Source organism: Nymphaea colorata, chromosome 13, assembly GCF_008831285.2.
Source record: "Nymphaea colorata isolate Beijing-Zhang1983 chromosome 13, ASM883128v2, whole genome shotgun sequence".
Lineage (NCBI taxonomy): Eukaryota > Viridiplantae > Streptophyta > Magnoliopsida > Nymphaeales > Nymphaeaceae > Nymphaea > Nymphaea colorata.
Window position 1 is genome coordinate 17,092,948 of NC_045150.1, and position 15,869 is coordinate 17,108,816.

The 15,869-nt window shown below is 38.2% G+C and overlaps 1 protein-coding gene and 1 pseudogene across 5 annotated transcripts; both read right to left on the minus strand.

The window, feature by feature from the left end:
- Positions 1 to 664: 664 nt before the first annotated feature.
- LOC116267202 (uncharacterized) lies at positions 665 to 5,056 on the minus strand. Of its 5 annotated transcripts, none has more exons than XR_007575149.1 (4): positions 3,972 to 5,056; positions 1,935 to 2,171; positions 911 to 1,243; positions 665 to 799 (listed from the first exon to the last, which is right to left on the minus strand). XR_007575149.1 is itself a non-coding variant. In XM_050081183.1 (4 exons), the coding sequence occupies exons 1-4, from the start codon at positions 4,463 to 4,465 to the stop codon at positions 1,159 to 1,161; spliced, it is 537 nt and encodes a 178-aa protein (XP_049937140.1). In that variant the 5' UTR covers positions 4,466 to 5,056; the 3' UTR covers positions 665 to 1,158. The 5 variants fall into 5 exon arrangements, 1 of the variants encoding a protein (XP_049937140.1); XM_050081183.1 differs by having other exon boundaries at positions 665 to 1,243; positions 2,028 to 2,056; positions 3,972 to 4,146; positions 4,218 to 5,056; XR_007575151.1 differs by having other exon boundaries at positions 665 to 1,243; positions 1,935 to 2,056.
- Positions 5,057 to 7,889: 2,833 nt separating this feature from the next.
- LOC116266726 (cysteine-rich receptor-like protein kinase 10) lies at positions 7,890 to 13,267 on the minus strand (annotated as a pseudogene).
- Between the last annotated feature and the right edge of the window lie 2,602 nt (positions 13,268 to 15,869).

Here is a 15,869-nt window from a genome sequence, read left to right on the forward strand (position 1 = left end):
AAACATGCCATTAAAAAATGCATCCTAAATTCATAACAGAAAATCCAACAAAATGATAATTAAAAAAGGTCCAACCCATCACCATTTCAACGTCGAATCTCTACTTAAAGCGATGTCTGAATTCCTTTAAATGTTACAAGATGACAAGAAGTCAGCTATTGCACGAGAGAAACAACAAGTTCCAATACAAAATTTAAGAGCAATAGTTTTTTTGTAATTATAAGACAAATTGGAGGTTATAAGCATGGTCACTGTACTTTACCTTGTCAGCTAGCTAGCAGAACAAGGATTAATATACAGGTAAACTGTCACCCCCTCCTCCAAGGAGTGAGGAGAGGCATGTAACTTGCCTATACATTTCAAAGTCTAATGGCAACATCATCTAGTAGGAATATAAAACATAACGGTTCCCTTTTCCAATGTTCTTTTTACTTGTCATACTGGCACATAACAAACAAAAGATGAACAAACTAATTAACTTTCCTCCTTATCTTTCCTGCTTGGGATTGAATTGTCGTTCCCAGATGATATCTTCCTTTGACATATCGGTCCAATGTACTTTCACATGAAAGCTTGTGCCAAATGCACAAGAACCACTTCCCGTCAAGTGAGAAACTAATTTCCCATCTCAGTGGTAAATATTGAAAAAGATTGGGTAGGGAAGTACTCATTTCATTGAACTGAAATATAAATATACATTATGAGAATGAGAAGGTATACATTGATCTCTTCATCAGAGGAATATAAGGTTAGACATTATACTGCACAACATTAAAATATACGGAGGCATCTCCACATCCTGATAACAATTAGAAACAAAAAACACATCTGTGACAAACTAACCAAGAAGTTCAAAGCTCATGTGCCAAAGGAACAATTCAAATGATACATTGAAAGGTAGGGAACATACAATCTCTGCTTCCTCCTCACGTGAGTAGTTCAAAGCTTCAGTAAGGAGGTGAACCAAGCTCCGAACCAGTACCTGATATAGTTGAGCTCGTTTATGCTCCCAAAGAAAGGTTTCTGATTTTCCAGGTAGAGGGGGCAGGAGGCAAATTGGATGGAAAGATCAAGGAGCCGTCATCGCAACAACCTTGGACATTTTGGGCCTGCTTGATGCATCTTCTTGAACACATAGCAGGCCAATATGGATGCATCTTAATATCTCATCGTTGTCACATGTTCCTTCCAATATTTGATCCACAACTTGCAGACCCTTGTTCTTCCCCCAAAGTCATCATACCTAGACCAAAACAACAATGTTTGGATTATTTACTTGGAATGGACAACAGTTTTACCTATATGGCGGGGAGCTTTATTCGGTGCACAAGATCAACAAAGAAAGCAAATCCAAAATTACATCTGTATGTTTATGCAATTTAGACAATAATTCCAGTAATAGACAAAATGTGCCTATCTTAAGCACTCTGGAACTTTGTCAGAAGTTAGAAAGACACATGTTCCTTGAAGGTAAATGTATAGAAAAACTTTAATGAGGAAACGACTTGCTCATACAAATTCTGAATGAAAAAGATAGGAATCTTGTTAGTGTCCTGTATTCTAGATTATAGGCTTTTTAGGTGCCTATCTTAAGCAAACTAACAAGCAGATTGGGATCTAATATGCGTGCTTGCTCTGAGGTCAGTTACAGTTCGTTCCATCTCATGGTAACCCAGTTTTTTGTTGCAACTGATTGAACAAAGTTGGCAAAAATGCAGATTTCCATGATTAAGATTATTAGCCAACCTACATGACTGGGACAAGTTAATAGTAACGCATGGCCTAATCTGTTTGACAAATTCTGGTAACTGTAGTCATGGAGGAAGCTGCCAGTTAAATTTGGGTTGTGCACGCTCGAATACTAATGTCGGTATATGATCTGAATTTTGCAAATGCAGTATCAAAATTGCGTCAACAAGCAACAACCAACTTACCGAGTTCCCATAATCTCAAGTGTTTCGGTTTGTGTTTGGTCTGTGTCAACGATCTTTGCAGTGAAATCTGAGATCTTGGGTTCATGTATTTACCTAATAAAATGTTGCTTGCTTTCAGATCCCTGTGAACAATTCGCAGATGAGAATCTTCGTGAAGAAACATAACTCCTCTGGCAATGCCATTTATGAGCTTGAAACGTACTGGCCAATCTAATTGCATATGCTTGGTTGGCTCCCCTTTCAAAGAAAAAATAAAATTAAAGGTGAATTGACCTTTTCTTTTCTGGTAATGCTAAGCAAATATGCAACGTTAAAAGATAAAGTACATATACTAGGCAACACTTTTACTCTAGTAAATTGCAAAGCTACACTTCTTCCTTTTTTATAAACCATCAAGTTGATGCAACTAGTGATGATTGCATATGACATAATAAAACCTGGGGGCACCAAATAAATTTTGACCTTAGCATTAGATAAAGGTAATTCGTTTCTGATGCAACCCCTGCTGGGGGTTGGCCCTGTTTTATCAATAAAATTGAAAGAACGAAGGTGCTAGAGGGAAAAAAAAAAGACGAAACCTATACAAACAGAAAGAAAGAAGGGCCATTTTCAAGAACAATGAAAGAAATTAGGGAGATAATAATGCTAAGATTATTTGTGCAGTCTTTTGTTACGGAGGCGTGCAAAACTCATGACGCTGATATATTTATAAACCTGGCCATGTTGGTATCCCTTGATTTTAAGCATTGCATCGCTGTAATAGGTTCATAAACACAGGAATTGGATACCCTTCGACTACAAGGTCGATGGTGGCCTTCCATAGTAGAAAAAAACTCTTATCCTGCTTATATTTTAAAAAAATGTACCACTGGCAATACTTTCCTGATACATCCTAAGTAATGGGTATGGGTACAGAGATATAGGCAGACACAACAGCATTGGGAAATGTGAATATGAATGGACGACAAGATAGCTAGATATATGCAAAATTGAAAAAAATCAAAATAAACACAATATTTAAATAAACAAGTGATTTTAAATAAAAACATTACATGTTAATGAACAATAACTCTAAAAATAGAATGAAAACAGAGTTGAAAAAAGATGAATCATGTAAAATTAAGCAGTTTGGATCATTTTTTATTTAAAAAGTACTTAAGTGTATCCAAGTACCCACTTTAGGTATAGATACAACAACATTGGTATGTGGACCTTATTAAAGTACTCATGTGACTTAGGATACATACTACAGTCCTACTTGATCAGCAGAGATAAGATCTCTATGAACAAACTAAAGTTTGCTAAAGAAATGAAATCTCTATACAAGAAAACTGAGAACTCGGTGCCGTTACACTCCTATTGCTTCTTACAAGCTACAAGTGTACTATGAGTTCAACCTCTTCATTTCAGAAAGTCACCTCTAGATGGGCTCCCTCTTCAATTTTGGCCAAGGGATACACATTTGAAAATCATACACATAATGATTACAGCCGGGGCACTAGGCAAATAATTAAAGGGCATACCTTATACGAATAAACAAATTAGTGGAAGACTACCTACGTGAAGACAAACAAAATTTGTGGACCTGTATACACATGCTAAGCTCTCGTGCTCAAAAGGACACACTTTGCATCCTTTGGCCACTGATCGCCGCGCACCTTCACTGGAAATCTCTACTCTTGTCATGAAGCACTCGATTTCCCTACCTACTATAAGTAGTTTCACAAGTTTAAAATTTGCTTATTTGCATATTAATAATTTTTAAATGCCCCTTAAAATTTGAAATTTAAATAACAGTTTGCCCTCAACCACAAACTTATGGCTTGCATTGCCAGTCGCCACCTCCCACAACATTTCTTGTTCCACCACTACACTACAAGTAGACCCCTTGAGGCAAAAGAAAACATAACGAGCAAAGGCTAAAACAAGCTTAGCAAAGAGATGAACGGCTAAACCGGTGTTTAAACAAATTCCTCTCCCTCTCTCTCTCCTCTCCTTTGTCTTTCTCTGATTCATAATGTTCCTTTTTTTACTAACCTCGTTGTTCTGAACCATCATCTTCTTCCTTCTTCCTCTGCAATCCGCGAGGCTCCAACGTCTTCCTCCAAAGGCAACAAATTCTCTCGTCCACCAGTAAAAGGCGCAAATTAAGCAAGTAATAAGAACCACAATCATCAAGACGGAGATGACGATTATGATATACATGTGTTTTCTGCCTGCATATATAAAATATTCTTGTCATATGAATATGTGTGTGTGTGTGAGAGAGAGAGAGAGAGAGACTTGCCTGACGTAGTGTTGGATGCACCATTTGTTTGAGGGCTTGAATCTGATGGAGGTGGTAGAGGAGATGTGCTTGGGCTTGGAGGTAGTGAATTAGAAGATTGGGTTGATGCTCTTTGTCTTGAATTTAATTTAGGCTTTGGAGTTGCTGGGGAACCATAAAAGAGCTCCGTATCGTACCTCACACGGCAACTTCCCGTGGCAATTTCACAGCCGTGTGCGTTGCGGGATCCAGAACCTGGTGTCATTCAAACACTGCTTGCAATCAGCATGGTTGGTATCCCCAGTGCACTGCACCAGCCCGTATAGTCTGTAGATCATTGTAGGTGATGTTGCCAGTAGCAAACATGGACATTGGAAACATTGAAAACATTGAATTAGGCTGTGTTGTCGCTTGATCAGTGAGATTCTTCAGCAGACTACCCAACTCTTCACTAAAGGCTTTGGGCTGTTCCATTTTATCATCGATCCAATACCAAGAACCATAATCCTCGACATTGAGGTGACCAAAGAAGTTGGTGTTGGAGTAGCGGAGCTGGCAGTGTTCATACCATATAATGGCATCCATATTATAAGGACAGTATCCGACGATTTGTTGGGCAGAATTACGGATGCACTCCTTGCAGCTATCCTGGCCAATGTCACCCCTGCACTGCACCAGGCCATAGACTGTGTCCGAACCTTTATCCACTGTGGCTTGGGAAAAACCAGCAGATCTGTCAGTGAAGGTAGAGAAGAGGCTGGCATAATTACTTCAAATGGACTTCCATCCGTGTAATTCGCAGTAACGCTGCAGCGGCTGTCAATATAGTCGTTCGTGCTCATTGCATGGTCGACATGGAAAGGAGGAGGAGGAGGAGGGAGGCATCAAGATGGAGCAAGGGGAAGGATTAAGCCATATAAAAAAATCTCCGCTGGGGAGCTTTGGCTTATTTAACGATAAAATAAAAACTAGTTCCAAACGCGTACGTCTTGAGGGGCTGCCTCCCAAAATCACCTCAAAGGGGAAGGAAGATTTACTGTTCTACGGCAGGGGTTGCTCTGATCAGGAAGCCCATGGCCCCAATTATAAGATGTTGCTCCATGGGTTGGCATTCTTGAATCCGCTACCCATTCAATTCAAACAAGCCAATTCTGGAAACTAATTCTGGTCATAGTTGTTAATTGAAAGTGCTGCTGAGCACAATACAGATTCAAAAGAGCTCGGCATGATTTGAGTTTATGTCAAATGAGCAGCCATATTGATATACCGTATATCAATTGATACACACCAGCTTTTATTGGTTAGTACGGATCGAGTTATCTTGCATTTATATTTAAAATTCATTTATAAGTATGTGCTTAAATATTTATAAAAATGAATTTGTTGCATTTATATTTACAAATTCATTTTTATAAATATAATAAGAATATTTAAGCAAATGGTCAATTTGCATAGGGGACAGAGTTGACATACCGATGTGTAAAGGAATTGACTGCATGAAAGGGCTACTTTTAGGATACTCTCTCTATCTCTCTCTCTCTCTCTCTCTCAATACATTGCGGTATTTCTTTGTTGAAGGTTTACCACCATCAGAAAATCATAAACATGAGGCGAGCAAGTGAGAAAACCAACATAGAAACCCATTTCCCATCAAATGATACACTCGATCGCTTCTCATGACCTCATGATATATAAAGTATTCTATCACCCTTTCTAGGGTTGGGTAGGGAAATGCTTGTTTTTATTGATCTTAAAACAGTAAAATTCATCAAAAACTAGTTCCTATGATGGACTTGATCGCATGGAAAAAATGTCGATGGGGTGTTTCGATCTAAAACAGTAAAATTCATTGAAAACCATGATTTTGTGAAAATCAAGTTTTGTAGGCCCTTTATGAAAACTAGGTTTTTGTTAAAATTGGAGTTTGGTAATTTTGATGTCATCCAATCACACCTAAAATGGCATTTTTGAGGCAACAAAACCTGGTTTACGGCTGCCATTGAAACATCCCTGGGAATTTCTATTCGCCTAACTTAATATACAATTTCAAGCCATCAGCTTTGACCTTTTGTAAAACATTATTGACATAAAAAATATTTTATCTAATTGTTGTTTTACCGCAGATGGTTGGTAAAATTTTCTATTGAATGCGTATAATCAGTTAAGATTATCCGTTTTGGCTTCCCCCTTAGTGAAAACTTTTAGATAGAGATTCTCTTTTAACTTAAATTTCTGGCTCGACCAGTGCTCTAGATGTCAATCATCAAAGATGCTAGTAATATATGGTGTCGCACCCTATATCTATATTTTTTATAATTGCCATACCGTATTTATATGGAAACCCGTACCCATGTGACTTGGGTAAATAGTGGGCCATTTCTTTTATTGATTGCGTACGACTTTGGTCTGCATGGTGCTTGCTTTTTTTGCTGCCACATACCTAGTGGGCCATTTCTTTTATTGATTGAGTAAAAAAGTTGTAGTGACATACCACAATAAACTAGTACAGTTAATTTGCCTGGGGAAAATATTATGGCAGCCAATCAACCATCCATCTTCTTAAATCCTGTTGCTATGAACAAAGTGTACTGTCAACAAGTATTTTTGTTGAATTGAAAGTATATTTTCAATTTTTATAGAATTTTGATTCTAGAACTGAAAATGATGTGTTATGTAAAACAAGAGTTAAAATTATATGAATTAAAACTATCATGACACATGTACCCTAAAGAGAGATTAAAAAAAATCTAAAATTCTAAAATCACAATTCCACTTGGCAGGATAGAATCACAATTTACAAATTTTGATTCAAGAATAACCCATAATTCCGGAATCAACTATTGACAGAGGCTTTAAAGGCAGGGGGTGACCATAAAGATCTTTAAAAAGTGTATAGACATTAGTGGGCTTAAGAAAGAAGGGTCTGGCGGCCATGAAGAAAAGGGGTTAAGTGGAACGCCAAAAAGAGTTGTACAAGTCAATCTGGCAGCAGTAGGAACGATGTACAAGTGTTTGATGAATTTGTCTTAAAATTGTAGTAAATTTTAAAACAAATGTCCCATTAATTTACACCCAATTTTGAGGTAGATTAATACTTCCACAATGTCTCTATTACAAACACCCCCGTCAAGGACTACAAGAAATTATCCGGCATATTTGGGAGACAAGACTGCCCGCGGACAGTCAAACACGTGAACTGTTTGTTTGTGGGGACTATCTTGGCATGTAGCGGAAAATTTTCACCCGCAACTTCATGTCGATTGAAAAGTGTCAACCGGAAGCATTGCAGGAGGCTGGCCAACCAGTGTGGGTGTGTGGGAGATGCGGAATGAGAGGGTCTTCGCCTTCCTGGGATTTAGTGAGCTTGGCTTTGTCAAGAAAACAACAGGATTCTGTTCAATATTGTAGAACTTCAGGTGTAATTAAACAACATACTGACTCACTTACCATATATTGCACCCTGTGCATTTTTTCATTGGGACATCTATGCGAGATACTTGTGCCTTTTTAGTTCTGCTACAGAATACCAAAAGCACTTATATCCTTGCATTGTGGATTTGTCGGCGAACCAGACTAATTGTAATACTTGCACTACTTCGCTGTCTCTTCGACCATAATAACACTGTGCACCCATTTTCTATTTCATCAGCCCAGAGTGATAAAAATTCAAACTTTATATAATTCCCTAGACTAACATGCGAAACCCAGAAGGAAATTGTAAATGTCAGATCATAAAATTTGTGTCAATCAAATACAAGGACCGGGTTATCACCCTGTGACCAACCCATTTTCCACAAGAATTCCAAATTGAGAAAGGTCTTTAAGTAGCATTTGTTATCTAGCTTCAATCTCTGAAATGGTCATTTCAGTAATAGATTTTGGGACTGAACCACTCCATGACGTGTCTGACTCCATGCTTGCTGCAGATGAGCCAGCGATTAAGGTCTCTGAGTATAGTCTGCTTCTCCCAAAAAGGAAAGCAGGAGCCGACGGCGCAGGAAGGGTCAAAGAGCTGCTATTGAGCATGAGGACTATGGAGGACATTGTTGACCTTCGTGTTGCATCCTCCTGAACGCATAGCAACCCAATATGGATGCACCTTACTACTTCACCTTCGTTGCTTGAATGAGTCAGTGATGCGTCTAATAGTTCAGTTGCCCTGCTTTCCCTCCATGCCTGTGTCATTTCCACATAAACTTAGAAATCTGAAGTAGCATATGCGCATACGAAATTAATCTGTTGTTGTTGATGCTTACATAGTCAAGCATGCTTGGACCGTATTGTAAATGAGGAAATGAAGAGTTCTTCAGGCCACTAATAGTCTCTAGCATCAAGACTCCAAAGCTGAACACGTCTGACTTGACAGAAAATTGGCCTTGCATAACATATTCCGGTGCCATGTAGCCACTGACAAGACAACAAAGTGAGCTCAATTTTTCTAATTTGTGGCACTCCAAACATTATAGGTCAGTCAGAGAGGTTTCCATAAAGGGAAAAAAATGAATTGGCTGAAGCCCTTATGGCGTTAAAGGGATCTTGTTGTTTGTTACTTAGTGGCATTCTAATCAGCGGAGGTCAGTTAGGGAGCTTTGTACAAGGAGAAAAAAATGAACTGGCAGAAGCTTACGCAATATTAAAAACTTTCGTGTTGCTATTAAAATAAAATACTATATGTGAAGGTCCTTGAATGGGACAATAAGATACTCACACTGATCTACTGTTCACTGTTTTTCAATGTACAGGTTCAGTGTTTGGCATGGAGATTAAGATGCAGAACTTACTATGTGCCAGCAACTTTACTCGTCTTGCCTTGTGTTTCTTCCACTCCAACAAGCTTTGCCATGACAAAGCTGAGATCTTAGCGGTCATGTCCTGATCTAGTAGTATGTTACTGGCCTTGAGGTCCCTGTGAATGATTTTAAGTGGAGAATCTTCATGAAGATAGAGAAGTCCTCTGGCTATGCCAGATATTATTTTACTCCGGATCTGCCAGTCCAAATGCGTTTTTCTAACTGGATCTGCACGGAATGAACCATAAATAAAACCATGTTATAATTGAGCAAAAAATAATACGGTATTCACGTTGATGCAAGGGTAAATGAGTGAATGACACAATGCACCAAAGACCACGGCAAATATTCATAGGTGGCACTTTCAGGAATCTAGTCAGTTTTTGGAGAATGAAGATGAACTATTGGATCATTGGGCAACCAGGTTGAGGCATAGCCTGTATCTAATTCAATGTTAATCCAGTGAAAGATGCGATCTGGAAGCACATCAGGGTGTAATAACCGGTAAGAAACAAAAAAACAGAAAAAAAATGTTTTGTGACATTCCACCATATGATTTTGGGACAGCCAATTGAGAGCTAGAACATGGAGGCAGCACTGTTAAGACAATGGGCACTGTTGTTTTAGTTGCTCAAATAAGGAGACTATATGGTCGTTCAAGAACGTGAAGCAATCTCCTTAATTATAATCTACCGGTTACTCATCTTAAGAAGGAAACCAAGGTTACTAACAACAGCACATCTAATTACTATTGGTAACTCGGATGCTGATATTTGCAGAAGACTGGACGCTGTGAACCTGTTTGATTCGAAAATGAAGCGAGAAGACTAACCAAATAATAACTTGTCAAGGCTTCTATTGGGTGCGGATTCGTAGATGAGTATCCTTTCCTCCCCTTCAAAACAGCAACCAAGAAGGCAAACCAAGTTCTTGTGCTGAAGCTTTGCCACCAACTTCACATCATTCTTGAACTCAGTTGAGCCTTGCCCCGAGTTCCTGGACAACCGTTTTACTGCTATTTCCTGTCCGTCCGACAGTTGACCCTGTAGAAATCCCATTCAGTTTTTTTTTTATACTTTTCATGAAATTCTACTGAAATCTATAAAACTGATATTGGTATGGTATGCAATCTCAAGTACATAGAGAACCTTTACCTTGTGAACAGGACCATACCCTCCCTCCCCAAGTTTGTTGACATCGGAAAAGTTGTTTGTGGCAGCCTGATGATGTCCAAGTCAAAAACCAATGAGATATTGCTATCAATTTCTTCGTCACCATTACCTGAATAGGAATATTGAGTCTTAGCAACCAGAAACGACAACTGAAAAAGTAAAATGCGTGACCCAAATATTTGTAGATATTGGCGAACCTTGGGTAGTGCTTTCCTTTATCATCGTGCTTGTTCTTGACTTGCTGGGACCTGCATGTATTTATACGTAACACAAACAATTGTTGGAGTTTATGAAAAGAAAACTTTTCGAAATGAATGTAATAGAAAATAACATGTAATTGTTGCAAGGATGCAAGATATCACTCTTAAAAGCGGAGGGGAAGAACGACAACTGATATTCAGGAAACAAGTGATGAAACAGAACAAAATGAAATCTTATAGTAGAAAGAGGTGGTGGAAAAGAGCAAATGAGCAACCATAATGTCATGCTTTCCACAAAGCAAACCATGTTTCAAGAGAACTTTTTGAATGTTCTTTTCATATAAGGGTAATCACCTTAGGAATTAAGCGATTTATGTAAGGATCATTTGGTGGGCCGACATATATCAATGAGGAATTTCAGTCATTATGGTTGTTTAATGTAAATATCCATTTAAGTGATTGCCTTTTGGGATATCACTAGCAGCATCGACAACACCGATTGCTGATTTATTTGGTAGAGTTCATTCTTTAAAAAAAGAAAGAGAAAGAGAAGGCTGAGGACGAGATACAGGTCGTGCAATTGTCCCCATGAACGTCACCACGGCAGAGGACGAGGCCATGGACCTGATCCAGGCTCCGGCCTTCCATGGCAGTGGCAACGCCACTTACGGATGCATTGGAGGAGGAGGACAAGGTGCGTAAAAGGGCATCGTGGTTTCACTGATAGGTGCTATTGGCTGTGAAGTTGGAAGTGGGTGGGCAATAGTACCGCATAGGTTTAGGCATGCCAGATTCTGGTGAAGCTGCAAGAGAAGCAAAACGTTATGAATGTGGAAAACTTGCAAGTAGAAAAGTCAAATAGGAGGATCAAAGAAAAGGTCGCAAAGTGTTCTGATTTATAATTGAAAAAGTATTTTTTTTATTTTATTGATGTGAATATATAAGAATGTACAAAATTGAGAAATATCAAAGAAGCACTAACAACAGAATGGATATGTCATTTTCTGTTCAATATAGTTTTGGAAAGAATATGTCATTTACTACTTTTTTCTTAATATTGTGTCCTATTTGCAGATTAGGTCTTACCCGGAGTCCTCGACAATACGAAAAATATCTAGATTAATGTGATTTTATTTAGTAAAGCTTTTATTTTCACCCCTTTCTCCAGTACGTAGAAAATATGTCAAATCTAATTATGATCTTCTAATAATAAAAAGTCGAGAACTTATCGGCTAAATTGATCAATTAATGATCAGAACATAAAACTAGAGATATTAATGGCTAGGACAAGGCAGTGGATTCTTATTGTTTGATGTGCTGAATTCGACTAACCGGAATGTTGACATAGTTATTTGGACTCAGACCTTAATTTTCTTAATTAAAAGAAAGAATAAGCTTTTTAAAACTCAATATTAAATTAAATTTTGGAATCACAAATCTATAAATCTTTTTCTCTCAATAGCGACCATGAGTTTTTTAAGTTTTATTTTGGGGAAATAGATTATTCGATATGTTAGCTGGGGTAATCTTATTTATATTAGAATCACGTTATTTTACCCTTGTTTAAAAACCATTAACTAAATCAATGTGTACATCAATTTAAAAGTAATTGAAGTTGGACGTTTTTCTGATCCATAAAATCTGTGTTGGCCGCTGATGGTCACACGTAGCTATGCACGTAACTGAGAGCGTTCATAATGTAGGTACAAGGATGAGGTTATGAAAGCCGTTTCTGGGCAAGAAAGACCAAGCGTAATGTTTGAGATATTTTGTTTCCATTTGCATGGTTCAATTTATCAAGTTAAGGAACCATAAATATATACACACACACACAGACCTTAACATTTTTGTTGCAACAACTCTCACTGTGGCCTTTGTGAGTCTCTTCTAGATGAATTTTATAGAAAAGAGAACAGAGAAGAAAGATATATTAACTAAGAATTAAGGGTTGCCCATACTATAGGGAGAACTCGGGGGTCCGCTGTTCTACATAGGCAAATTAAATGTAGAATCAGCATCTAACACTAATGAACAACGAAGAAGAAGAGAAAACTAAGAGAGGCGGTACCAATTACCAAGGTTGAAGATGGAAGGAGAAGGGTTACCTATGGGCGAATTCACCGGTGGCGGATCCGTCCCCAAGTCATTAAAGAAAAGGTACAGCTTGTATCTTACACTGCAGCTCACCTTAACAACCCGGCCACCCTGCTTCCCTTCACAGAACGTCGGGATTTCAGAGAGGGCATCCTTCAGGCAATTAGAGCATTCACTGCTTGAGATATCCCTTGTGCAGTGCGCCAGCCCATATAAGTTTTTGGACTCATCGAACTTCGTATGTCCGGCCGCGTAAAGCCGGCCGGACGGACGGATTGGCCATTGCCATCGAAGTTAGGTTGTTCATGAGGGATCCAAGCAGTGACTTGAAGAGGGTGGGGTTCCATACGTAGTCGGAATTGCACATGTAGAACTCGTTAATGGTATCGACCACTCCAATGAAGTTGTGACCGGAGTAGCGAAGGATGCAGTTGTCGTACCATATTATTGGGACTTTCCATTAGGGCAGTGGTTGACCAGCTCCGTGGCCGCGTCCGACGTGCAACTCGTGCAGTCGCTTGGGGAGATGTCACCGTGGCAGAAGGCGAGGCCGTAGGCCAGGTCGGGGCTCTGGCCAGCGGTGGCGGTCGTGAAGCCGCTTTTGGACGCAGTGGAGATGAGGGAGAAGAGGATGGTGTTCAAGTTTTGCTGGTAGGTGCTGTTGGTAGAAAAGCTTGAAGAAGTTGAGCACATGAAGTACGGATAAACGGCAGATTCGGCACTACAAAGTTGGGCTGAAGCTGCTGCTAGAAGCAGAAGCAGAACGATCTCCTGTGTGGCCTTGGAAAACTGCCTTTCAAGTTACAAGCAATCCAACATGCGTGCAAATGGAGGAGAGGAGAAAGAAAAAAGATATCGAGTTGCGTGAAACGGGTGTGCAGGGGTTTGAAGTATTTTAGGAATTTTTTTTTTAGAAAATGTATATTTTAGACTTTTAACGTTTTTATAATTTTTTTTGTTTTTAAAAAAGTATACATTTTTTACATTTTGGTTATTTCGCATAATTTTGTTTTTTTTTGTCTAAGGTACGAAAGCAATTTCAAAGAAAAAATATCAAGATGCGTGCACAAAGTGATCATGAGCGAGAAATGTGAACTTCTGACGGGTCAATTGCATGATCCAGCCACCACATTGACAGAAGGCTGACGAAGTTTTCATTTTTTTCATTTCTTGAGCCTATCTCGAGTAATTTAAATAACATTTTAAATTCATAAAATTTAAAAAAAGGAGCCCATCGCAATTAGGCTTGCTTATTGTAAATATGCTGATGGGGTGAACAAACTGATGTTGTGGCGATATATTTTTATTGTGAGGAAATAGATTATACATTTTCTTTGCTCTCAAAATTCATACTATCAAATGCCCCCATGTTCACGATCTCATAAATTAGGACTGACTCATGAAATACTATAACACAATGTTTTGGAGTAGATTTATGAAATAATAAAAAATAAATATTATTATAAAAAATACCCTTAAATTTTTATGTTCCCCCTACTATATAAACTTGTCCATTAAAATTAGTTTCAATTTACCAATTTAGCGACATAAAATTTTGCAAGTTGACTGTTTCTCTCTTCTGATTACAAAGAACTTATTGATTTTACTGCAAAGATAAAATTGACACGTACGTTAGTGATGATTTATGATGCTTTTAGTTATGAATTTTAGTTTTTAACTATTCAGATGATACGCCAACCAATTCATGAGAGCTGATTCATTGATATAGACAAGTCAAAAGAAAAACAAAAGAAACCCACTAGTGATAGTGATGAGAAGAATAGTCCCAGTCCTGCAGTAGCAATCATCATTCAACATCATCAGCTGAATTGAAATGTGCAAGCTGCCGGATTTGTCGGATGAAAAAACTTTTAAATCGTTGCTAAAAAAATGTCACTATGTTTGTATTAGAGATAATTTATAAATATAATGACAGTTTAAGATATTTTCAACGGCAATTTGTTTTTTTCATGCACAGTTTTTAAATTGTTGACCATCTGATAACGTCTAGTAGCCAATAGATTCGATTTGTTGTGTTATATATATATATATATATATATATGGATTTGACCAGAATTTTTCATAACCAAAACAATATTTTTGGTAAAATTTTCCAACTTGGATGTAGATTCGACCGGTAAACACGTTGGCAGGTCGAGTCTAATAATTTGGCTTTTTTTTTAATTACAAATCAGCCCCTATGCAAAATTCATAAATTGTATTGCGCTCATCGTTAAAAAAAAGTTTCTTGCTCCGTCTCCGGCTCCGTTACCGGCACCGGCACCAGCTGCTAGCCATAGAGGCTGTCAGTCTGTCGACAAACTATGAGAAATATTCCCTACTGTGGCGTTCAGCCTGGTTTGGGCGGTGAGAAGAAGGGGCCAATGAAAAATCTTGAACCCAAAATTTGAAAAAAAAAGGGAAGACCAGAATCTAATTCGGATCATCTCATGAGATCCAAATCCAAATTAAGGACTGAAATCTATGCCCACCTAAACTACATTGAATAATTCACAAAAAATAATAATTTGTGTCCAAAATTATATTGATGAATTAGATGCGCTTGGGCTAGTATGTGCATTCTGGCTGCCTCCCGAGAGAAGAGCTAAACTAAACATCTTAAAATAATTCAGAAAAATAATAAACTAGGTCCAAAATCACATTGATGATGACGCTTGCCTGTTAACGCTTTTTTCAAACTTCTCAGTGAAAGGGAGGATTAATATCTCAATACATCCGCGAGACAGTGAGAGCCTAAACTTTTCCTTTCTTTGTTTTACACATGGAGTGTTCTTCCTAAACTTTTCCTTTCTTTGTTTCTACATATGGAGTGTTCTTCCTAAACTTTTCCTTCCTTTGTTTCTACAGATGGAGTGTTCTTCCTAAACTTTTCCTTCCTTTGTTTCTACACATGGAGTGTTCTTCCTAAACTTTTCCTTCTTTGTTTCTACACATGGAGTCTTCTTCCTAAACTTTTCCTTTCTTTGTTTCTACACATGGAGTCTTCTTCCTAAAGTTTTCCTTTCTTTGTTTCTACACATGGAGTCTTCTTCCAAAACTTTTCCTCTTTGTTTCTACACATGGAGTCTTCTTTCTAAACTTTTCCTTTCTTTGTTTCTTTACATGGAGTCTTCTTCCTAAACTTTTCCTCTTCTTGACCAAGGAAAACAAACAGAAAATGGAAGAGGGGGCATGCAATTGGACCATTTAAACCGTCGGATTTGCAATTGATTGAACCGTCCAAATAAATAGCATACTTATTGTTTTTTATTTCTTTGTTTTTTGCCGCTGCTAAAAGAAGGAAGATGGGGCATGCACAGCCCTTCGTTCTCCCCTTTCTCGCTCAGTGGGAGTAGTTGCTTTGACCAGAGTTCCAGTGCTTCCTTGTTTCACTGCTGTCCTCGGGCATAGAT